Consider the following 25,629-nt stretch of genomic DNA (forward strand, 5'->3'; position numbering starts at 1 on the left):
CTATTTATTTTTGCTTTTTGCTCTGGGAACAGGCTGAAAGGCCTTGTCGTCCATCTGTGTGTCTGGAAGGCTTGGAGTTCATCCCTGCTCCTCTCTGGTCTTGTTACTTATACTTTGAGGCAATGCCCCCTACGTGCATTTCTTTGACATCCTGTGTGTGGGTTCATGTGTGTGAAGTGCTCTCTAAGGGGCCCAAACATTGCAAACATGGCAGTGGCAGGTTTTGCCCTTTTCACTTCCCTTTCCCTTGATAAACCACTAGATTATATTCCTAAATTTAGTCCCCAAAGTCCATTCCCTTTTGTGGACAGTGACTCATTCTTGAAACTAAACACCAAAGTTCAACAATCAAAATTTATTACTTGGTTACACTGGCTAACCTGTCCCATCAGAGCTCAACAATTTACCCAGCACAAACTTAAACTTCTCTACTTAAAAACCCACTGTTACAAAAGCCTGCTGCTTGCTGTGTGCCTTCGCCTGCTCAAGAGACAGGCTCCCAAGCTATGCTTGCACAGCTAGGTTAATAAATCTCCTTGTGCTGAGGATTGTGTGTCTGAGTGTGTTCTGTACTGTCTCTGAGAGACTCCCTTACAGTGTGTGTGTGTCCGTACTTTCAGATCGTGAGAGTCAGAGATTGATAGTAGGTCTGAATATTCACATGTCTCAAAGATTTCTGGTGATGGAAGTGCTGAGGCCAGGGAGCCCCACATTGAGCATCACTGCTCTCAGCCTTTGTGCTCATCCTGGTCCCTCATTGGAATCCCCTTGGGTGTTTATAAAGACATCTGAATGTAGTGCCTCCCCATGGCCATACAGATCATGAGTTCTGGGTATCCTTGTAAGGAGAAAAATCTCTGTTCTCAAGACAGTGGGAATGTCATTGCAGATTTCAGATACAACCCCATCTGTGGCACAGACTGCTCAGACCTTCTTAGCCAGCTAGTCTGCTCCTAGAGGTCTACTGAGGGAGCTCATGTAGCCCTGTCTCCTTCCCTATTGACACCCAGCCTTTCCTGGCCATGGGACAGTAAGGCAAGTCTAATGCACATCAGGAGGTCCAGTATAGAATTCATGGTGTGACATCCAGTGGGCTAGGGTAGTATAAAACAGAATCTTGATTTATGTGGTTCCTGAGACCTGTATTCATGGGGTTCTTTGCTCCTGGGGCCATGCCCTACCACAGGCTGAAATATGAGCTGGAGATGCTGAAAACACAGCATAAGAAGGAGATGTCAGATGTAAAGAAATTCCCCAAGGAAATTTGTGAGGCTTCGTACAAGTACAAGGAGCTGAGTGAGCACACCAACTCCTACCGGTGAGTGCCTAATTTAGATGGGACCCCTGAAATTGTTAAGGACTCCTTCTGGTAGTCTGAAGTTTTTCCAGTCCTGCCTGATGCATCTGTCAGGAGGAATCTGTCCCATCCACCTCCTGCAGCCAAATGGTCCCAAAGACACACACAGAGGCTTATATTACTTACAAACTGTATGGCCAATGGCTTAAGTTTCTGGCTAGCTAGCTCTATCATCTTAAAGTAACCCATTTCTATTAATCTATGTTTGCCACATGGCTGCTGCATGGCCAAGCTGCTGGCATGTTTCTCCTTGGGTGGCAGCTGGCATCTCCTCCACCTCTGACTTTCTTTTCTGTCTCTTCTGGATTTTTCTGCCTGGTTCCATCCTGCCTTGCCATAGGCCAAAGCAGCTTATTTATTAACCAATGGGAGTAACACTTATTCACAGTATACAGAAGATATCCCACAGCAGCTTCTTCCCTTCTTCACCTTTGAACAAAGCTGGGCTGTGGTTCTAGACTGTTTACCTCTTAGCAAGCAGCCTGCCTTATACCTCTTAGACTTCTGCCTCCTAAACTGAGTTCTCCTAAGAGTGAAGAGTCTGAGAGCCCCTCCCAACATTTTCCTGTCAACTTCTGGAGCTTCTAGAGAGAAAACATGGTTTGCACCATGAATATTTTCTGTGGCTCTGGCAGGAGCTTACAGAGCTGGTTTCTATGGGAAACATGGATGGAATGGATTCCCATTGGGTCCTCTGTCCCACTTAGGGCATGGTTTTCCTCTACCTGCTCATGTTTCCCCAATATGGTGAACAGTTAAGCACCAGGGTATGTGTGGAGGAAGTGGGGGATCCAGTTTTCATAGGTACATGGATCTCTTTTGCTGTCAGCGTGTTCAGAAGTAGTTTGAATCTTTCTGTAATTTGCCTATTCTCTGGCTTTGGCCTGCACCTGAGTGATGCTGCCATGGCTAATGCCGGTTCCTGCCCAGGGTTCATGGGGATGGGGACATGACACCTTGCAGGAAGGATGGTATTAGGAGGCAGGAGGGGCAGATGGAGGTAGAGCTCATCATTTTTGGTGACATTTCAGCACCCTCTACTGTCAGCTCCTGAGTGAATGGACTCAGCTCAAGGAAAAAGTGAGCATGTTGAAAAAGCACAACAGAAAGCTGCATGGGGAGCAGATTTTACTACAAGAGTCCTGTGAGGAGGCCAGGAGGCTCTGTGAGGAGGCTCATGAGAAGATCTATGACCTCTGCACAAAGCAGCAGCAGGTAGGTTGAAGCAGCAGGGCCAAGATGCCCACTTGTCTAACCATACACACACATACACACACCCATGTAACTCTCTACTCACTTATCCAAGTGACCCATCCCATCCAATAGTTCATTTCTGTAATCACTCACAAGTCTTTCTGAGGAGTTAGCCTCTTGGAAGGCACTGCATGACTGCCAAGGAAACCCTACTGCTCTGCTAGAAGCTGCAGTCCATTGAGGGAGATGGGTCAATCACATATCACTCACCTATGTGTCAGTATGGTAGGAGCGGTGTTATGATGGGAGTCACTTAGGGAGTAGCACAGCGATCCGAGTGAGTGAGGTCAAGGGTCTGGGTCTCACTTGCTTGGCAGGGGTCATATGAGATCAGAGGCAGGAACAGCATGGAAGGAGGAACGTCCCCTACAAAAATCAAGCAATGGATCTATTTTAAAATTAATAAGCAGAATTCTTTTCTTTCACGGCATAGAAGTAACTTCCCAGGAAATGTCTGGTTTGTTTTACTGGCTTCACACATGGAACCTGACATTTTGATGCTCACTCTATCATATTTATAGCTGTGTCTTAGGAAAGACTCCTCCTAATAGTTGTATAGAATATTGAATTTCAGGAAAGTGCTATGGGTGACCTAAGTAGCCTCCTACTGACTAACTGGGGCGGTTTTCACATCATATGCACTGTAATCCAGTCAAAAGTTGTTGGGTAATGACAATGGTGATTTCCATTCTCAAGTGCAATCAATGTCTTTTGTGTCAGAATCTGGGCAGGTTTAGTGAGGAGACTATGATGGGTCAACTTGGATCTATCAGGAGGCTTCATGTCCAGCCCTCTTCCATGAGCACTTGGTCTTGTGTGGTCAAACTCATTTGTGCAGCGGTTGCTATTTATCTGTACAATTAGTGAGTCTGCTATAAAAACTGTCCTAGGAGGGGAAACAAGTTCAGGCCAGGGCAGAAAAGCCTGGCTGTGTCTAAGAGGCTTGTAGACAGCAGGGAGGACCCACTACCTCTCCCTGTAGTACAAAAAGAGTTGCAACATTCCAGCCTCGTCCCTTCCCCTTCTGGGTTCAAGAGAGGTGTGTGTGTGTGTGTGTGTGTGTGTGTGTGTGTGTGTGTGTGTGTGTGTGTATTTGTGTGTTTTCTTATGTGTAATTTTGTGGGTATGAAAATATGTGCTTGAGCCTCTATGTGTATGTTCACTCACTCACGGAACAATGGGACATCTTTAAGAATGGTGGAGACAGATTTGAATGAGAAAGTACTGTGCCTAATCTGGTTAGTACCACTTTGCATCAGTCAAAGAATAGATGGTGTTGTCCATCATTCTGCATGTCCACACAGTTAACTACAACAAAAGACAGAAAACTGATGAAGGCTAAAAGTACTTCAGGTATTTTCAGGTTTTTCAGGTTGAGGCAGAATTATTTATCTGCAAAGAAATCCTCTGGATAAAAACAAAGTAATAGGGTCTATAAAGGTGAGAAAGAAGCTACTGAGAGGCAGGAAAGGCTGCCTGAGAGTTTGTGTCCTTCTCTGTTCTGGGTGAATGGTGGCTGACCACTGATGACTTCCCTGCATCCTGTTTTGTTTTTCTCCTCATTGTCTGCTGCCATTTTCCTTTCACCTTTGCCTCACTTGGTTCAGCTAACCTTGTCCTTGGAGCTTGGCCTGGATTTTATTCCTTGAGAAATTCTGAACTGCAGAGATGCTTGCGACTGCATCTCAGCCCAGCAGTAGTCCCACCGCTATGCTGAGGTGTGAGAAGAGGCTGTCTCAGTGCACCCCTTAGGCTCCTCACACTCTAAAGCACCCACTCCATGTTGTGTCTGCAGCACTCAGAAACTGCTTTTATTCCAAACTTCTTCATACTGAGTTAAAATCGGCCTGATGGAAGGTTGGGAGAAATGAGAACTATCAGATATTGGTAGGAGTGTAAGATGTTGTAGCCCTGTGAGAAGCTCTTTAAAATAATTCAGAATATTGAATGCAGATTCCAAGTGGACCATTGATTCCAGAGTGGAAAGTAGGTGTCCACAGAGAAGAGAGGACAACAGGGTTACAGCAGGACTCATCAGAACACCCCCAACTAGAAACTACTCAGATGCACATCCTTGATGAGTGCAAACATACAATGTGGTCCATGGAATATAGTTAAACATGGAATAATACATGCAATCCTTTCGCTGAGTTAGTCAACCTTCTGTTACTCAAAGAAATCCCTGACACAGGCATCTTACTTGGAGGAAAGATTAATATAGACTCCTGAGTTTAGAGATTTTCTAGTTTCTGAGCATGTTGCTTTGGGCCTAATTTGAGACAACCTGTGCTTTAGAGAGCTTCTTTAGGAGGAAGCTGCCCTCCCTGGAGGCACTGGGAAGCATTGAGTGAGAGCAAGGGGCTGGCCCATTGCCATCCAGTGGTCCTGTGCTGGGGAACTAAGCCTTCAATTCACAGACTGGAGAACTTGCTAAGGAGAGCTTGGATTACTGGTAAATGATCCCTGGGGTTCACCTGTCTGTGTACAGGTTTACAAGGCAAGCATTACATTGACTTATCTGCATACTGAATTCTTCTCCCAGATCACCAGGCATGCATGTGTTATACAGACACACAGGCAGGCAACACCTGCACATATAACATAAAAATAAAATGAAAAATTATCTAAACAGAGTAAAAGTTCACAATCTTCTCCACATCACTGTGTTCAGAGGACCTTGCCTTTTCCTTTCTCTCTACTGCAATATGGGTAGAGAGGCTGTGGGTTAATGAGAGGTCACTTTCTTCTTCATAATATCCCAGGTGATCTCATATTACATCAGTGTTTTCTGGTAAAGCAAACATGGAGACAATGTAGTGTGCTTGTATGTGTGCATCCATGTACATGTGTGTGTTCAAGAGTGTGTGTGTGTATGTGCATGTGTCTATATGTCCAGGGGTGCAGACAACCCTCTCCTAAAAACACAATGTTCTAATGAACAGGAACATCAAAGACTTGAGGAAGATCTTCAGTCCCTGATGAAGCAGAAGGAGCTGCTCACCCGGCAAAGGGACTTGGCAGCAAAGCTGCAGCATCACTTCACTGTGTCCCAGATGAGGTAGGAGCTCAGGCTTCCAGAAGCAGGCGGATCTAAGTGGATCCACTGTACCTAGATCTCTGTCCTCTGAGTTTCTGTTCAATTGGTAAAGCTCCTAACCACAGCCAGTGAATGAACACCTCAGAGTGTAATTGCTGTCTCAGTCAACAGGAACTTCCGGCTAGGAAGCAATATGCTTTCTCCTTGGTCTTATGGGGATTGTGTCCCCTTCTTCCATTCTGAGAACTCTAGTATGCTCCGAGTATCTCAAATCTAACATTAGATCTCCTCCCAAATATTCCCATGGCATCCAGAAACCTACAGGGGGAATCATCAATCATGAAGGAAAGTGTGTCCTCCTGCAACTTTATTTTCCATCAGCAACATCACGTTTAGAGATAATTGTCTACCCTTTGGCAGATTTGAATACAGCACATTTCTGCTGATTGCAGGCTCTCTGCAGTGTTTATCAGTTTCTCATGCGAAGATTTACTCTGGTCACAAACAGAGTAGGAGTTGACAAGCTAATCCCATGCAGGGGTATGGGCTGTAGGATTAATCAGAGCCTTCTCTGCATTGCTGTGTAGGCTCCACTAGAGGGCAGGCATAGAGTTTTCCAAGAGGTTCTCATTCACCTGGTATCTAATCAAGGACAGCAACATTTATCCTGACCTGTTCCTCAGACCTTGTCAAACTGATATTTCTCAAAAATGATGTCTTTGGATTGCTGGAGAAATATGCTGTTTTTTTCTAATCCAGCACAGTGTGTATTTTCCAGTTCAACTTCTAGGAGTTTTTAAAAGTTGAGGAAAAAAATCTTGCCCGGGTTCTCTCTGACCCTTTTGCCTTGGGGAAGCAGGGAATGAACTCAGCTGAAAGGTAAAGCTCGATTGTCTAGCTGAGTAGATCTGATGAGGGCTCAAAAGCTGACATGGCAGGTCCCCCAGGCTTGTGTCCCAGCTGCCTTTCTCCCCTAGGTTTGAAAACCTCCAGCAGGAACTGAAGCAGACCACAGCCCAGGATGAGAGCCTCCTGCAGATGGAGCTGCTGAAGCAGAAACACTATGTCCCAGGCAAGTCAGCCACCATTGAGCCCCATGCCCAGCAGCCAGGGTGTTCATGGGGTGTGTTTCCTTCCTTAACTTTTGTTTACTAGGGATGAATAGGCCCTGATTTTCTTGCCATGTGCACAGCCAAACTGTTTCTGAATCATATTTTCTTTTCTGATTTTCCCTGACAGTACCTGTTAAGGAGACTGGGAAGGCTGGAAGAAGCCAAAGACACCTTGAAGGCATGACATTCTACACTCCAGGTTCAAGGCCGCCTCAGAAAATGCCACCTCTTTTCAGCTTTGAACTCACTCGTGAGGCAAATATCAACCTACCATGAGGCGGTCCAGCCATAATCGGATCCACATCTGTTGGCTCACTATCCCCAGATAAAAGTTTGTGTAAAAACAAGTCTAATATACAGAGAACACAACACAAATTACTACGAACCCTGACTCCATATGTGATGGAAATCTGACAAGGAATACTGTGTTAATGTCACACTGCCATCCAGACAGACCACACCAAAAGCATAAGATTCTCTCTAGTGCAGTGCTAAAGCTGAAGCCATGTCATGGGCACGTGTGGCTGAAGATAATTCACTACAGAGAATACGCCAGTTCCTCACCTCTTTTGCTCTTCCATAATGAAATTCCAAAGGAAACTGAAATTTTCCTTTTTTTTGGTTTATATCTTAGGATATTTATGCTTAGGTTTTTTGGTTTTATTCATTTTCGTTTAAGGTTGTGTTAAATTTTGTTATACTTTTCTTCTTGTCATTGCTTTAATAGTTTGCTAAGGCTATATACTGTATATAATGACTGCTGTTTTGAAAACTCCCATTGAGTAAAATGAATGTATTTTATGAATAAAATAAATTTCAAACTTTTCATTCTAAGACTCTTCTTTTTATTTCCTGATTTCCTTTATACAAGTTTAATGAGCGTTCTCATTTCCTGAGAGACCTGGATTTTAAATTAAATTCCACCTGCATTTTAAATTAAAAAGGTTTGTTAGCTGTCTGTCCTGTGAGTCTTCTGAGACAGGAATAAATGCTCTTAGATGAGGTTTCACATGCCTGCAAACCCAGAAATCACAGGCTTGGATGTATCTCAGTAAGTTCCTGGAATCTTGGGCTGCACACAGATTTCCCAGCCATGGGCCTCGGGGCTACAGAAGTGGGTGGCGACTTGGATGTTGGTTTATAGCCTACCTCATGTATACCCACTAGATAATAGAAAAATTAGACATATTGTATCCTTGAGGTCATATATTTAGCTAAGAGTAAAATGTTGTACACTGTACACACATGTTCACGGAACTTCATGTAGACCAAATTAAAGGGAAACACAAATATATTGTTCCAGGCCACTCAGGAAATGAGAACGCTCATTAAACTTGTATAAAGGAAATCAGGAAATAAAAAGAAATCTGCCTCTGGTTTTCTTGAAATATATCATGAGTGATAAGTGAACAGCAGAGCTGATTTCCTGCAAGACAATTTAGGATATTTTGTGGCGCTTTTGTTTATACTTATGGGTGTTTTGCCACTACATACATGCAATTCCCACAAAGGCCAGGTGAGGGCAGAATCTACCTGCATTTTAAATTAAAAAGGTTTGTTAGCTGTCTGTCCTGTGAGTCTTCTCAGACAGGAATGAATGCTCTTAATGGAGGAGCCATCTCCACAGTCCTGTAATAGACCTTTGTCCTCCCAGCCCTGTGTGCTGTATTAGGTGGATTGGATCACTCCCCACCAAAGACTGAAGTTTATTGAAAACTGTAGGGACAGGCATGCTAATTGTCTTAGGCTGACACACATTCATTCAGGGCTCTCATAGGATCAGGATCCTGCCCCAGTCACTGACTGTCAGATTGGAACAGATTTGCTAGATCTCTTCTAGGCTGACAACACCTATTAAGCCTGTCTGATGTAATAAATATTGAGAAGACCGTCCTGGGGGTGGAGGTAGGATGAGGAATCCCTCTTGATGGTCTGATAAGCAAAGTTGGGAGGAACCTCATGACTAGGTGGAGTGGATGGAGCCTGCATCAGGGACCACATGTCTCTGGTGCAGAGTGATTCTGTGCAAAACTAAAAAAGGAGAGAAGTGGTTGAAGCTGCTCTTTTACCACAGCAGATCTCAGATTCTATTGAGAAAGTTCTTCCAGAGACTGATTTACTCTGGTGAAGCTCCTCTGGAATAGATCTGACTCCTGAGACTGACAGTGAGGCAGAGATTTAATGTGTAAAGAAATTTATCCCCTGGGTCTCCAGACTGGAGCTCTCACAACAAGTGTAAAAAGAACCTACTGTCCTCTGATCTTCCTGTGTGTGTGGGAGGGGGTGCCAGGTCTTACCCCACTGAAGCTAAGACATCTGGTTTTTAATTCCTCACTTAAGCTAGAATCTCTCCATCTCATATAATTACTCATTTAATTAGATTACTGTGTGTTCCGTTTGAGAAATTTCAGACTTGTGTTATTTTACTTTCTTGCCCAGAAGGTATAGAAACCTAATAAGCCAGCATCAAATCATTACCTAAAACACTGGTTAAGGGAATGTGAACATGTGGATTTATAACCGAGATAAGGCTGTTGTGAGACCCAAACTACTCTAAAAGTTCTCTACCTGGCTGGTGCACTGGTCATGGTTCCATTGGGATAACAACTTATTGAATGAATTTCTATATATACAGAAGACTATTTTTTAGAATGACTTAGAGGCTGTGCTCCAGCTATTTGAACATTGGCCGGCTATGATGACAAAGTCCAAGAATCCAGCAGTTTCTCAGTCCACTACACTTGATGTCTCACCCATCAGTAGTATAGTCTGGAATCCCAAAGAAGTTGGCTGCAATACCAGTGACGGAATGAACTTGCTAGCAAGGTGAGACCAAGCAGCTAAAGAGCAAAAGCTCCCTTCTTCCATTTCTTTATATGGGCTCCCAGCACAAGGCCTGGCTGATTACAGATGAGGTTTTTGGGCTCAAAACATCTGAGGTAAAGGTGTTTCTTTCTCCATCAATATCTACATTAAGGGAATGTCTTCCTTATGCAAAGATCTGATTACGTGTGTATCTTCTCTCTTCAAATTAAGCAAAAATACCTCACAGGTGTGCCGCTACATATTTGGGTTTTGCTTAATTGCAGATGTAGTAAATTTCACAACCAAAAAGAGCCATCACAACTTCACCCCATGTCCACTTGACACACAATTACATCTTTTTATATCATAATTAATTTCCAAATGGAAAATAACCAGGTCATAATAGTGCCTAAACATGATATAATTATTCCAAGTACAAGGCAAACATATTATGTATTAGACCAGCTCAAAATTATGCCTAGCATGATTTAACTATCCCTGTAAAACTGCAAGCATATTATAAAGTTAGAGTAAGTAGCAATGTCCCTTGAGGGACATTTTTAGTATCTCAAATTTAAATATAATAAACATCAATATTCTCCCTTCTTTTGTAATAAATGTTTTTATTTACTTGTTTATTTTTTTTTATTTTTTTATTTTTTTTTTTTTGGTTTTTCCGAGACAGGGTTTCTCTGTGTAGTTTTGGTGCCTTTCCTGGGACTCACTTGGTAGCCCAGGCTGGCCTCGAACTCACAGAGATCCGCCTGGCTCTGCCTCCCGAGTGCTGGGATTAAAGGCGTGCGCCACCACTCCCCGGCTACTTGTTTATTTTTATTTTTACATTCTAACCAAAATTTCACCTCCATCCTCTCCTCTCAACCCTCCACCCACCTCCACTCTTCCTGATCCACATCCATTCCTCCTTCTCTTTCTTCTCTTCAGAAATGGGCAGGCCTCCTATGAATATCTGTCTGCCATGTTATATCAAGTTGTGGTGGGACTAGGCATGACCTCTTCTATTAAGGCTGGATGTAGCAATTCAGTAGGAGGAATGGGGTCCAAAAGCAGGAATTAGACACAAGCTGTGCTCCCACTGTTAGGAGTCTCACAAGAAGACCAAGTTATACACCTGTAAAATATCTGCAGAATGCCTAGGTCAGTCCCATGCAAGCTACGTGGTTGGTGGTTCACTATGAGCCTAGGTTAGTTAGTTCTGTGGGATGCTTCTGACACCACTATCAAATACAAATTTTAATTGTTTATTCACTAATGTACATGCATTGGTGTTTTTTCTTCATGTATGCCTGTGTGAGGGTGTTGATTCCTCTAGAAATGGAGTTACAAACAGTTATGAGCTGCATCAATTTTTTCATTATTTTAAAAATTAATTATTTCATATGATGAGTGTATGGAAATCTACCAATCAAATATAAAATAATAACATCTATCATTTACTTATTTTGAGAGGGGGAAATACATACATACATATGATAGAGAATAAACATACACAACACATCATACCATTCTGTCATTCTGTTTATATAGAGGTCAATGAACAAATTAGGTGGAGTAAGCTCTTTCCTTCCACCCAACTGGGCATCTCAGTGGCCCTTCCCTGGTACTTTCCATGATCAACTCGTGGCTTTCTGCCTTAGAGGGTTTTCTAGAGGTTCTGAAACTTAGAGAATATTATTATTAAAGTGCATTGTGAAAAATTTGAGCTGAATTTTGTTTCAAATGAATGACACTCTTAATAAAAGCTCACTGTAGTGGGAAGAATTCTTGATGGGAAGAGGGTTGCTGTGTGTCTAGCTTGAAGAAACTGCTTGTCCAGAGTAATTCATGGGAAAAGGCAAAAGTGAAGTTACTCTGACATGCAGGTGAGTGAGTTCACTGGAAATAACCAGTGAAAAAGCACCAAGGAAGATTCTGGGGTGAGTCATTGAAATGCCATGTTTCTTCTTGGCATTGTGCCTTTGAGAGTCTGTCCTTTGTGCCCTGTACACTTCCCTGGTCTAAGGCTATTGGTCATTTGTGCTGTGCAGGCCCCTGTGGACAGTTCAGGTTTCAGCATTTAACCAGTTACAGCAATAATCACATACTTATCCCAATATAACATTCTTACAAAAGTCAAAATTTCCAAGGCACTTCAGAAGTTAAATAGCATGTTTTAGAATACGAATGTCTCAGCCAGGCGGTGGTGGCATACACATTCAATCCCAGCACTCGGGAGGCAGAGGTAGGTGGATCTCTGTGAGTTCGAGGCCAGCCTGGACTACCAAGTGAGTTCAAGGAAAGGCGCAACGCTACACAGAGAAACACTGTCTCGGAAAAAAAAAAAAAAAAAAAAAAAAAAAAGACTAATGTTTCAAAGACTTAGTGAAAAAATATTCCAGGTAAATTAAGTACCTTGTATATTTCAATCTCTAGATACTTTTAAAACAAAAATTACTGAAAAGATGATGCAAAATTACATGAACAGAACAAGATATACATAGCTTCACCTTTAAATTTATATAATTGCTGCACTTCAGGATCAAATATGAACACATTTCATTAATTACAGCCAGACAAATGACATTTTGAGAAGTGTTTCCATAGCAAGGACCAAAGGAACAGCCTCATAGTGCATGCCATGAATGACATACAGGAGGGGACGCCATGCCCACACTGCATAAGAGGCCCCATGAAGATCTGCACAACCCTCATGTGCCTAACAAGGCAGCCACTAGATCAATGGAGGACCATCCTCTGCTGTTATATTAACTGCCTGTGATATGCCTTCATGGGAGTAGATCACAGAAGAAAGGAAATGCAGCAGGGACCTTGTTGGGACTCTAGTTTGTTATCTTTACTGAGAAGCAACAATTTTCCACATAATTCAGGGTGCCTCTTTACCATGACCACAGTCACCAATGCAGCAGCAAGGACTCTCCCAAGCACCACTGTCTCCTCCCTACTTCACCTTTCTGTTTGTGTAATATGTAGTTTATTTCATCTGGAGTCTGTGCTGTGTGTGTTGGTGTCTGTGCCAACTTCCCTTGGAAAGAGCCAATGTTCCTCAGAATATACATGAGATATAAGAGAAGGGCTGTAAATACTGTCCTCTATCAATATCCACATGTTAATTTTTTCAGAAAGGCTGAGCATAATCCAAGGCTAATTACAAATTACAAAGTAGCTTCAGACAAACCTGGACTCAAATGTATCCACTGCTTCAAACCTAAAGAGAAACAGGCACTACACAGTCCCAGAATATCAATGTAAACAGGCTTAACTCTAACACAAAAACTGCCTGGATAGAGCCATACCCTGAAAATAGCTCATGCCAACATCGTCCCTGAAAAAGCCCATGCTAAGTACCTAAAGTGAAAGTAGACCAGGATTCAACATTAACCAAGATGTCAAGACAAAAGTATTCCAAGGCCTGAGGATGAACCTGATGAAGACCAGGAATAAAGCCTAAATTAACAAAGTCTTTCCCTCACCCAGAAAAGCCAGAGACCAACCCTAAGAATAAAATTTCCAAACCCTGACCTAAAAGAGGCCTGCACCAAAACCTGAAGCTGAATAAGCTCTGACCCAGAGGAAAAAGAGATGTATCCCTGGGCCAGTCCATTAAATGGAAGAGCCAAGGCCAAAGGCGAAGGAAAAGTAACACAATGAAATGCAACAAAAAGAAAAGAAAAGAATGGCCATGCCTAACCTTGACCCTGAAGGAGGCTGGCCCCAACCAAAAGAGAAATGAGTACTACCATATCCCTCAGAAGAAAAAGACTTGGCTGGAAGAAAGAAAAGGAGAATATCCATGCCTCAAATTTACCTGGACTGAAGCCAGGGCCCTCACCAAGATGAGAAGTTGGCTTCAGCATAACTCTGACCCTGAAGAAGACTGGGCCAAACTAAGAAAGGACATGGGCCCAGACCAATCCCTCAAATGAAAGAGGCCGGGACAAAGCAGGAAAAGGGAACACAGGGGCCTAACACTAACCCTGACAAAAGCCTGAGAAAAAACAAGGAGAGAAGAAGACCTGGGACATTCTCTTAAATGAAAGAGGCCAAGAAAAAAAAACTGTCTGTCTATAATCCTTACCCTGATGAAGTATGGGCCTAAGCAAGAAGAGATGTGGGCCACTTCATAAGCTTAAGGCTGAAAAAGACCAGGCCAAAACCAAGAAAATTAGTGGGCCTGAGTCCAGTCCTCACTATGAATATGTCTGGGCCCTAATAAAGAAGAGAAGTGGGACTGGGCCATCCCCTTAAAGGAAGAACACCCAGAGAAAACCAGGAAAACATCTATGCCCAGGTCTAATCCTTATTCTGAAAACACCAAGGACCAAATGAAGAAGGAGGTCTGGGGCAAATATTGACTGGGAAGAATTCAGAACTCATACAAAGCTCATAGAACAAACTAGGCAAAATCAAATGTTACAAGCCAACCACAGACCTTGATGAAGAGAAACCACAAACCCTAAAGTCAAGGGAGCTCCTGCCAACCCAATGAGAGATATGTGGCAAGACTTAATGTTGACCCTAGGAAGTCCAGTTTGAAGAAATAATTTAAATGGAGCCTGATCCAATCACAATGGAGAACTCTTCCTAGAACAAACACTGATCAAGTAGCCAAAAACCAAGACCTGTGTGAAAGGAGTCCAGGCAATGCAAGAAGAGAAACATGCCTGACCATAAACTGCTTTCAGTGGAGACCTGCAGCCTACTGAGCAAGAACTAAGCCCAAAAGCCCTGAACTTGAAGGATGTGTGAGCAGAATATTTTCTTCTTCATCCAACGCCCTAATCAAATGGGAGCCAGAAATACCATGTTCTCAATAGAGCCAATGGTTCCATTACAGATGAAAGCAAATGGACATCATTAACATATTTGGTAGTTAGAGGGAACTCTGATCCCAGACCTTGATATTTTATAGTCAATCAAGACCTCAAAAGAGACACACTGAAGAATGTTTGTTGAAAATCTTAGACACTCAAACTTCATATACAGATATAAGTTGATATCCTGAGTACCACTGTGTGGAACACATACATTTCATTTACAAGACATACCATCCTCAACACATGCGTGCCAGGATGTGCTACTCACCATATGATCCAAGCTCTCACCTGGGTAACCAATGAATATGAACATAGCATAATACAAATGGTGTTATACTGCACGCTGTTGTAGCCTGATAAAACTCCAAATCTTGATTTCAACTGTTATTTTTAGGAACAATCAAGTCTCAAAAGTAACACCCCTTCATGATAAAGGTCTTGGAGAGATCAGAAATACAAGGAACATACTTAAAACTAATAGAGGCAGTTTACAACAAGCCAACAGCCAACATATAATTAAATGAAGAGAAACTCTAAGTGATTCCACTGAAATCAAGGACAAGACAAGGCTATCCACTCTCCCCATATCTATTCAATATGTACTCAAAGTCCTAGCTAGAGCAAAAAGACAACAATAGGAGAGCAAGGTGATACAAATTGGAAAGAAAGAAGTCAAACTTTTTCTATTTCCAGATGATATGATAGTCTACATAAGTAACCCCCAAAACTGTATCAGGGAATGCCTGCAGCTGATAAACCCCTTCAGTAATGTGGCAGGATACAAGATAACTAAAAAAAAAAAAACAACACAAAAAAAACAGTAGCTCTCCTATATACAAATGATAAATGGGCTGAAAAAGAAATCAGAAAAACATCACTTTTACAATAGCCACAAATAATATAAAACACCTTGGGGTAACTCTAACTAAGCAAGTGAAAGAGCTGTATGATAAGAATTTTAAGTATCTGTAGAAAGAAAATGAAGAAGATATCACAAAATGGACAAATCTCCCATGCTCATGGATAGGTAATATTAACATAGTAAAATGGCAATCTTACCAAAAGCAAACTACAGATTCAATGTGTTCCCCATCAAAATCCCAACACAATTCTTCACAGACCTGGAAAGAACAATACTCAACTTCATATAGAAAAACAAATAACCCATAATAGCTTAAACAATCCTGTACAATAAAGCAACCACTGGAGGCAACGCCATCCCTGACCTCAAGTTTTGCTATAGAGCTACAGTAATAAAAACAACTTAGTATTGGCATAAAACTGACATGTGGACCAATCAATTGAATTGAAGACCCTGACATTGATCTGCATACCTATGAACACCTGATTTTTGACAAAGAAGCCAAACCTATACAATGGAAAAAAAGAAATCGTGCCGGCATAACTGGATGTCAATATGTAGAAGGCTGCAAATAGATCTATATCTGTCACCTTTCACAAAATGCAAGTCCAAGTGGATCAAAGACCTCAACATAAATCCAGTTACATTGAACCTAATAGAAGAGAAAGTAGAAGTAGCCTTGAATGCATTAGCACAGGAAACCACTTCCTAAATCTAACACCAGTAGCACAGACACAGAGAGCAACAATTAATAAATGGGACCTCCTGAAACTGAGATGCTTCTGTAAGGCAAAGGACACGGTAAATAAGACAAAATGAGACCCTACAGAATGGGAAAAAATCTTCACCAACCCCACATCTGACAGAGGGATGATCTAAAAAATATGTAAAGAACCCAGGAAACTAGACATCAAAATACTGAACAATCAAAATGAAAATGTGGTGCAGATCTAAACAGAATTCTCAACAGAAGAATCTCAAGTGGCCAAAAGACTATTAAGGAAATGTTCACCATCCTTAGCCATCATGAAAATACAAATCAAAATAACCCTGAGATATCATCTTATACCTGTCAGAATGGCTAAGCTAAAAACACTGATATAAGCTTATGTTGGAGAGAATGCGGAGCAAGGGCAACACTCTTCGAATGTTGGTGGGAATGCAAACTTGTACAGCCACTTTGGAAATCAGTATGGAGGTTTCTCAGAAAATTGGGAATCAATCCACCTCAAGAAGCAGCTATACCACTCTTGGGCATACACCCAAGGAATGCTCAGTCATACTACAAGGATACATGCTCAAGTATGTTCACAGCAGCATTATTTGTAATAGCAAGAACCTGGAAACAACTTAGAAGACCCTCAACTGAAGAGAAAATGTGGTACATATACACAATGGAATAATATGCAACAGTAACAAACAATGACATCATGAAGTTTTCAGGCAAATGGATAGAACTAGAAAATGTCATCCTGAGTGAGGTAACCCAGACTCAGAAGGACAAACATGATATGTACTCACTCATAAGTGGATACTAGATGTAAAGCAAAGGATAACCAGATTACAACCCACAGCTCCAGAGAAGCTAGGTAACAAGGTAGACCCTAAGAGGGACACATGGATCACCCTGGGAGGGGAAATAGATGAGATCTCCATGAGTAAACTGGGGAGGAGGGGGGTGATGGAGGGTAGGGGGTTGGGGATGAGAAAATAAGGGAACAGGATGGTCGATCTGGAACAGGGACATAGTGGAAGAGCAATGAGATACCATGATAGAGGGAGAAATCATGGGGATAGGGTATAATTGGGTGCTAGGGAAGTTCCCAGGACTCCATCACGATGACCTAAGCTTAGATGACTAGCAATAGTGGAGAGAGTGTCTGAACTGTCTTAGTCCAGTAATCAGATTGGTGAATACCCTGTCATCATAGAGCCTTCATCCAGTAACTGATGGAAGCAGATCCAGAGATCCACTGCCGAACACCAGGCTAAACTCTGGGAGTCCAGTCAAAGAGAGAGAAGAGGATTCTGTGAGCAAGGAGGCATCAAGATCATGATGGGGAAACCTACAAAGCAACCAAATCAAACTACAGGGAACTCATGAACTTTAGACCAACAGCTATGGAGCCTCTGTGGGACTGGACTAGGCACTCTGCATAATCAAGACAGTTGTTTAGCTTGATCTGCTTAAGGAGCCCTCTGGCAGTAGTATCGGGATCCATCCCTGGAGCATGGGCTGGTTTTTGGAGCTCACTACCTATGGTGGTACACCTTGCACAGCCTTGATGCAGAGGGAGGGGCTTGGACCTGCCTCTACTGAATGGACCAGTCTCTGCTGACTCTTCATGAGAGGCCTTACCTTGTTGGAGGAGGGAGTACGGGGTGGGTTGAAGGGGGAAATGCTGGAAAAGCAGGAGGAGGGAAGAGAGGGGTATCTGTGCTTGTTATATAAAATGAAAAAAATTTTTAATGAAAAAAAGAAAAAAATATATGTATGAGAGAAGCAGTACATTATGGCCAATTCACTGGGCATGATGGAGCTGTGCTTACAGAAGAGATGAAAATTAAATGGTTGCTTCATCAGGGACTTCAGGACCTGTGTGTGGCTCTCCAGCCTTTGCAGAGCCCAATGGAAGAAAGTGATCTTGTGGAAACAATTAACAGTTTAAGGAAAGGATGAAGTGTTGTATAACAATTTTCCTTATTATGACATGATATTCTTTACTGTTATTTTTGAGATTATAATCACATTATTTTCTCTTTTCATTCATCCCTCTAAACCTTCCCTATACTCTTCCTTGCTCTCTTTCTAATTTATGACCTGCCTTTTCATTAATTGCTGTTATAAGCTTGTGTGTGTGTATGTGTGTGTGTGTGTATGTATGCATGTAGTTATATATTCTTAAATGTAAACCAATCATTTTGTATAGCTAGAATATATGTTTTCATGACTGACCATTTGATATTGAGTATCCAAGTAGTGTGCTCTTCCCTGGGTAGGGCTATTTCCTTAAGTCTCAGAAAGTTCTATGAAGTTCATAATACCCAGCAATTAAACTATGGCTGGGAAAGCTGAAACTTACAGGATTAACAAGGCCCTTCCACTCCCAAGGTTAAATAGGTGGTAACTAAGGAGAACAGAAGAAATGAGACCCTCTGTCTCATTCAGCTGCAAACAAGTCATGCAGACACATTCAGAATTCTACTCTTCATGAGTCACCCATTCTAATATGAGACTTTGTGATGCCACACATTACAGATATTCATATTCTTATAATTATTTCCATACCTATTCTCCTGTATTGACCTCAATAAATGCATTCATTTGAGGGAATAGGAATTACACAGTCTTCTCTGGGAGGTAGACAGATAAAGGGGAACTGATAAGTAATACAAATAGCCAACTTCTGGCTTCCTTTTTATTTTCTGTACTGAGACAAAGGCTTAGTAAGCTTTGTCTTCCACCAGCAGACTGCCTCTTCCAGCTGTCTGGTTCAGGACAGATTGGTATGTTCACAGTCAGTCCTGAACATGGTCACCTGAAGCTGCAGGTGATCACAGTTCTTGTGAGTGAGCTATGGCTTATGTCATGTCCAAAAGACAGCATGTCACAGCATTTCCCCTCACGCTCAGTCAGGACACTCGTGGCCCATTTCCATGAGGTTTCCTATGTCTAACAGAAGTGGTTAATCTACAGGTCCCATTTAGCAATGAGCATTCATGGTCACTTTAACATTCTAATGTTATGAGGCTGTGCATTCACTGATGCCTGCTACCAAAAGAAGGACCTCTGACCAAGACTGAGAGCTGAAGAGATCTAGATGTAGAAACAGAAATATTTACAAAGCAGTTGCTACTACACAAAGTAACAATAGTAGCATCATCTTAAAGGTTATGAACTGTGAAGCCAGTGACTTTTGACCAGGTACACAGTACTAGGTATTAATTCCTTCCTATAGTGCAGGCCTCACGAGATCAGAAGGAAGTTAATTAAACAGTGACTCCCATGTCACTATTGCACCAGTGATTTTCTCATATTCTATGGGCCACCACTTCAATTATATTTGCTTATGCTAAAATAAAAACTCATAATTTCATAAGATCCTATTTGTGGATTTTTGGTCTCATTTACTATTGGATGAGAGTCCTACTCAGAAATCCCTTACCTGTTCTTGAAAGTGGGAGCATTTTCTCTACTGTGACCTTTGACAATTTCAGGGTATCAGGTCTTATTTTGACTTCTATGATGCATTTGGTGCAGAGCCTGTGTAAGGTAGAAGATAAAGAGCAGAGTTTCATTTTCTGCATGCTGAAAACAATTTTTCATAATGACCATATCTGAGACAGTATCTCAAATGACAACATATATGTGAGATACAAATATGTGTGCAAAGTTATACTAGGTACTCACAAGTGCATTCTGCTTACCAAGTGGACCACTTTGAGGGAACCAGCCATGCAGTAATATGAGGTCAAGCTCTGACCACTCAGAGTAAGGAAGGCATGGCAATCACTTGCATTAAAATAAATTTGCAGCAGGACTTACAGCCTGGCTCAAACACTACAGATTAGGTGGCCATTTTCTTGGGCCCCCAAACCCATTCTCACACTAGTAAAATATAAACAACGTAAATACAGAAGAGGACAAATGATCCTTTGGTGATGAGTAATATTTAGATTGCCCCATAATTCCAGCTTTAAGTGTCTTTTTAATGATTACAATTTTTACCAAATCTAATTGTTTAATGCTGCACAGGAAGTGTAAAAAAGAGCATATATGCTGTGTTTATTGTAAAATAAAACATGCTGGGTACTGTGGATGCTATAATGATGGTTATGAATGAAAATTTAACATAGACATACCAGCTGAGTCACTCCTGGGTGTGCCTACTTCTAAAAGTGCACTCACTATACTGAATCATGTATATGTGTGTATGTGAGTTTGTGTGTAATTTTTATCATTGTGCTATCTACAACACAGATGATTTATGGAATGAGCTTAGAAGACCACCAATATACTAATGGATAAACAAAGTATGATATACATAAATAATGCAAGATAATTCAATAAAGAAAGAAAACCTATAGAAAAAAATTAATTATATAATTATCAAGAAAAATGCTGCAACTATGTATCATCAAAATTAAAAAAATAGACAGTTCTCCAAAATACAAATATCCCATATGGATCTAGAAAAAATATCAAAGTAGGAGGAAAATTTTTGAGGAAGCGTGAGGGCACATATTTTAAATGGAGGGAGTATAACAGGTAGTGAGGGGATGTATATGAACAAATTAGTGACTTTGTATAATTAATATGTACAGAATAATAAGATTAATTTCAAAAGTAACAAAACAGAAAAAGAATTACTTATATGAATAAGGGCTTATAGATTTTAATAAAACTAAACAAAATGACTACATTTTTACTATCCTCTAAACTTCTCTTAAAATGTTTGAATGATGGGGCTAGAGTTGGCCTCACAGAAAAACACACACTGTACTCTTTCAAAGAACCTGAGTTCAGTTTCCATCACCCATCACAGTGATTCATAATCAAACACCAATGTCCCTAGTTCCAGGAAATCTGGAGCCTCTCCTTATCTCTGTGGGAACTGCTCTCCTATGCACATACCTCCCCCTATAAACACATATGTGGAATTTTAAAAGTATTCTCTCCAAATTTCCCTATTGAGTTTTCTGGAACCAGAGAGGCAGAGAGGGTTGCATGGATGCTGTAAATGACGTCAGTTCATTCTCACACTCTCAGTTGTAAGAATAAAGGAGTGTAATTAATAAATTATAAGTACTATAAGGTCATTCTGGAACCCAGAATCCTAAAAGATTTACACCAGTATATAAAATTATTGGACCACGTAAGAAATCTGAGTTGTATAAAGTTGATGCAAATAAATCTGCATAAAAATTAAACATTATAGCTTGGCAGTGGTGGTGCATGCCTTTAGTGCCAGCACTCGGGAGGCAGAGCCAGGCGGATCTCTGTGAGTTCAAGGCCAGCCTGGTCTACAAACTGAGTTTTAGGACATCCAGGACCACACAGAGAAACCCTGTCTCAAAAAAAATAAAAAAAGAATTTGCCGGGCAGTGGTGGCGCAAGCCTTTAATCCCAGCACTTGGGAGGCAGAGGCAGGTGGATCTCTGTGAGTTGGAGGCCAGTCTGGTCTACAGAGCGAGATCCAGCGAAGAATCAAAGCTACACAAAGAAACACTGTTTCAAAAAAAAAAAAAAAAAGTAATGCATATCCCTGCCCTTCCACCTTTCAAGTGAAGATGCAGAGGATTGAAAAGGGTTAAAAAAAATTTAAATATTATAAGGGCTTTCTTGGCATTTCATTACTTCTAGTCAATGAAAGTTACAGTGTGCTTAAATTCCATCACCATATTGTCATACATCATGTTTATTTAATTAAGAAGGATTACAAAAGCTTTGAAGTCCACCATAACAAAAGACAGAAATTTTGGCATCAATAATCTATAAACTATAAACTACTATTTGATCTGGCTGACACAACACACAATGGATGAGCTCCAAAGGTCTGGCAGCTTCTAACATAAGTCACCAAGGAACGAGCTCTGAGTTTAGTAGCCCATGGGCCTTCAGTGCCTGAAAAACAGCTATTAATTTTTTTAAAAAGACGTCTGAATAAGAAACTAGGTGAGGGGATAAATAGAATAAAAACCCAAAAGCAGACACAGAAAGACATTTTGGACAGAACCCATGAAGTTAAAACTATCAAGATAGAAAACTCAAACTAACCATGTAATTGCATTAAACATACAAGTCTAGATGGGAGAAATTGCCAGACTAGATAAACATACACAAAGGATTTCACTCTATGATGAATAGAAAACAAATGTATGGGCAGAGTGTCAGAGTAAGGAGGCAGGAAAAGGCAGAGTTCTTTAAAATGTCCTAGTACCCATGTTACTACCAAAGTAAACTACTGAACAATAAATTTTACTAGGGAAAGTATCTATTATGAATAACACAAATATTATAATATACATGTGTGTGGTGAAAAGGGATCAATTTTCCAGGCAGACAGAACACTTTACTTAAAAAGAATTTAACTACGAATCCTCCAACCTGGTTGAGAAAGTGGATGGAAACTGACAAATCCACAATTAAAGTTGGAGATGGGAGTTGACAGAACAAAAGGAGGGAAAGTCCAATGCCTTTACTTGCAAATGTTCATTGTGTAAAGCGATGTTGGTCAGATTCAAGGCCCGTGGCTTAGGTACACCATCAATACTAGACCTGAATGATACACAGCAGCTCCTAATGCCACTAAGATGATGGAGAGATGATGGAGAGGTGGGAAAGATGGGGGTCGGGGGAGTGAAGTGCTTTACTTTTTCTTCTTTTTAATTATTGTTTATTTTGTCTCATTTATATTCCCCTTTTCTTTCCTTTGTGGGGGGACTCTAAAAGAGTGAGAGGCAGATATGGAGGGACTGGGAGATGGGTAGGATTGGGGTACATGGTATGAAATTTCCAAAGAATCAATAAAAAAAGAAAAATGCATAGGTTAAAAAAAATAAAATTTCACTTTCTACCATTTGTTAACATGAACTAAACAATAAGAATTCAAATGAATGAGGTTTTAGACTTTTAAAAAATATGAACATATGGAGTAATTCAGTGCAATTTTGACATAGGAACAAAAGTTCCTATATAAAAAGGGTTAAAGATGATGCATTTGGAACAGAAAATTCCATTTTACTCTTGATATATCCACAGGATAAGATTGGGTAATAAGAAAAAATTAAAATTATAATTAAGTTCTTGTACTATAAAAAGGGAAAATAAGAAAGAAGCAGACAAGGAGAACATGAACGCTGCTGTCAATCAATTTCACCTAACAGACATTTACAGAACACCTCCTCAAACGACAGCTCAAGACAACATTTCCAGAACACACAAGTCACTTTTCAACACACTCCGTGTTACAAGATACTAAACAGGTTTAAATAAACATAAAAGACCCGATATAAAGTGATGTGTGCAATGTGACTACAGGGAAATTAAAATATAAGTTAATAGCAGAATAGTATCTTAATAATCCCCAATAAATGAAAATTAAACATTTCATTCTTAAAATAATCAATAGATTAAAAGAGAAAGTCATAGTAAAAGTATCGAAGTGGAAATAAAAGATAACAAAATTTATGGAATAAAGCTAAACCATGATTAGAAAAAAACTAAAACATTAAATGATTTTATATGAATGTGAATACATTTGGATTTTGCGTGTATGTTCTACAATAAGATCTCACTCTGTAGCACAGCCCAGTGTAGCCAGAGCTCTGTGTGGAGCCCAGTCTGTTCTCAAACTAATGGAATCCTTTTTCCCAAGGACTTGGATTATAGGTATGAAATACTTAAAACCTGACTTAAGTAATTTGTAATCTGTTACATAAATTTTACATAAATACTAAAAAGAAAGTAAGAAGCCCCTAATCAATTTTTAAAATTCAATAAACTGAAAATAAATATGACAAGAAGTAAGAGAAAGATACCTATCTACATAACACTGATAAATCTCTAGGCACACTAGCGACGAAAAATCAAAGAATACTAAAGTTACTCACATAAGGAATGAGAAAAGGGATATCGCTGATCCCACAGGCACTAAGATGAAGTAAACAAATACAGAAAACGTTAAGCCCATAACAATTTGGAGGAAAGCCTATAATCATTCTTTCAGAACTGCATCCTGCCATCCTGGATCTTCACAGCAGGCATCGCAGCCTCAGGAGAACTGGGCTGTGAGGAGTCTCCAGGCTCTGAGAAGACTGCCCCAGCCCTCACTAGACCTGGCCTAAGAGGAGACTGCTGCCAAGAAGGCCTTTGCCTTCACCTCACCCTCACCAGAACCGGGGCTGTGAGGAAGTCCAGACTCTGAGGAGATAGTGGTCTCCCACCCGTGTGGTCCACCCCTCAGAGACCCTGAGCCTGGCCACGCTGGCCTGGGACGGCCTTCACCAGACTGAACTCCACAGACCTCCTCCACAACGGTTCAGCAGCTCCTCAGCAGTTCCTTCACCTCCTCAAGTCTGAGCATGCTCAATGTACCAGGCCAGAAGAACAAGGTGGAATGGGGGAGGTTTAGAGTCTCGGCCCGGATGTTCATTGGGCCAGAGTGCTTCAGGGGCGGGCTTAAGCCTCACATGCCATTTATGATTGGATGTGTTGCATGTGGCTCTATTTGGAGGCTGGCCTTTTCTGGTGGGATGTGGCTTTGGTGGGAATGGTCTGCAGTGTCTGAAGAGGGACAAAGGTTGTGGAGCCTCTCAACACTAGGGGTCTGCACATCGCAGGCTTCCAGCTCAGCACAGGACAAATGGGTGCTCAGGCCTCCATGGTCTGCTCATAAGTTACAGAGGGAGGCCTTGTGGCCAGAGCTGTACACCTACCATCCCATAGTTCTTGTTCTGTCTCACCTTGCCTCATCTTATCTGACCTAGCCTCACATCCTCTTACCTGGAGCAGAAAACCCATTTGGCCATTTGGGAGGTCACTAGATAGCGCTGCTTTATTGCAAAGAGGAGAAAATTAAAATGACAACCATACACTGAACTAAAAACTTGTCTTGCTTGCCTTAATTTATGTGGAAAGAACCCACCCCATAAGTGTGGGTGAAACCTTCTCTTAGCATCCTAGATTAAAAAGGGCAGAGTAGGATGCAGGCTGTTAACCTTGTGCCTGCCTGGCCGTTCCTCTTGCTGATGAATTGATTTAACCTGTTGCTGCTGCAGAGAATTGCTCTGCTGATACCAGAAACATCTTTGCAGTATCTGTCCATTGACTAGAGCATATCAACTCTCCAGGAAACTTCTAAAGTTCTAGTACCACATTCAGACTGCTCAGGTAGCCAGATTCATGCTCTGAGCAACCACTTGGTTGTGGGTCTCTCCAATGTGAGACAGCCACTGTGGGACTACTCTGTCTGCTGAGGTGCCCAGCCTCAACTTACCAGAATCTCAGGCTTTCAGATAACTATTGTTACTATTCTAACATAACCTGATTTGATACATTCTTTTAAAGGAGTAAGCTATGCTCCACAGTCATATCCAGAATCGAGTGAACATCTAATATTACTAAACCCTTCAGGAGACTGCAAACTGGTTTCATAATGAAAACAATCTGTATTTTCATATGTGAACTGCTGTTTTCAACTGCTTCTTTCCCAGAAACAGTTTGGAGCACGGTACTTCTCAGAAAGATAAAGCTGTTGAAACCAATCCTTTCATCAACAAATACTTAGTGAGAGCATAGTATATTTTTAAGGTTTGTAATTTTTACATATCTTATGGGAGATGGGAGAGTAGGAGAGTTCAGAAACTAT

At 41.2% G+C, this 25,629-nt stretch overlaps 1 protein-coding gene and 1 long non-coding RNA gene across 3 annotated transcripts in view; one reads left to right on the forward strand and one right to left on the reverse strand.

The window, feature by feature from the left end:
• The window catches only part of LOC143269347 (disks large homolog 5-like), an 83,029-nt gene that overhangs the window by 2,626 nt on the left and 54,774 nt on the right, over positions 1–25,629 (forward strand). The window contains exons 3-7 of one of the 2 annotated variants that reach the window (XM_076554418.1): positions 1,187–1,318; positions 2,389–2,572; positions 5,554–5,669; positions 6,626–6,720; positions 6,888–7,596. In XM_076554418.1, the coding sequence (XP_076410533.1) occupies positions 1,187–1,318; positions 2,389–2,572; positions 5,554–5,669; positions 6,626–6,720; positions 6,888–7,036 (676 nt within the window). In that variant the 3' untranslated portion in view covers positions 7,037–7,596. Of the gene's footprint in view, positions 1–1,186; positions 1,319–2,388; positions 2,573–5,553; positions 5,670–6,625; positions 6,721–6,887; positions 7,597–25,629 lie in introns of those variants that run through there. The other variant, XM_076554419.1, reaches the window with a different exon arrangement.
• LOC143269354 (uncharacterized) lies at positions 20–24,373 on the reverse strand. Its single transcript, XR_013045761.1, has 3 exons — positions 24,286–24,373; positions 19,426–19,523; positions 20–2,977 (listed from the first exon to the last, which is right to left on the reverse strand). It is a non-coding gene; the product is annotated as an uncharacterized LOC143269354 (long non-coding RNA).

The sequence above is a fragment of the Peromyscus maniculatus genome, chromosome 18 (genome assembly GCF_049852395.1).
Source record: "Peromyscus maniculatus bairdii isolate BWxNUB_F1_BW_parent chromosome 18, HU_Pman_BW_mat_3.1, whole genome shotgun sequence".
Taxonomy (NCBI): domain Eukaryota; kingdom Metazoa; phylum Chordata; class Mammalia; order Rodentia; family Cricetidae; genus Peromyscus; species Peromyscus maniculatus.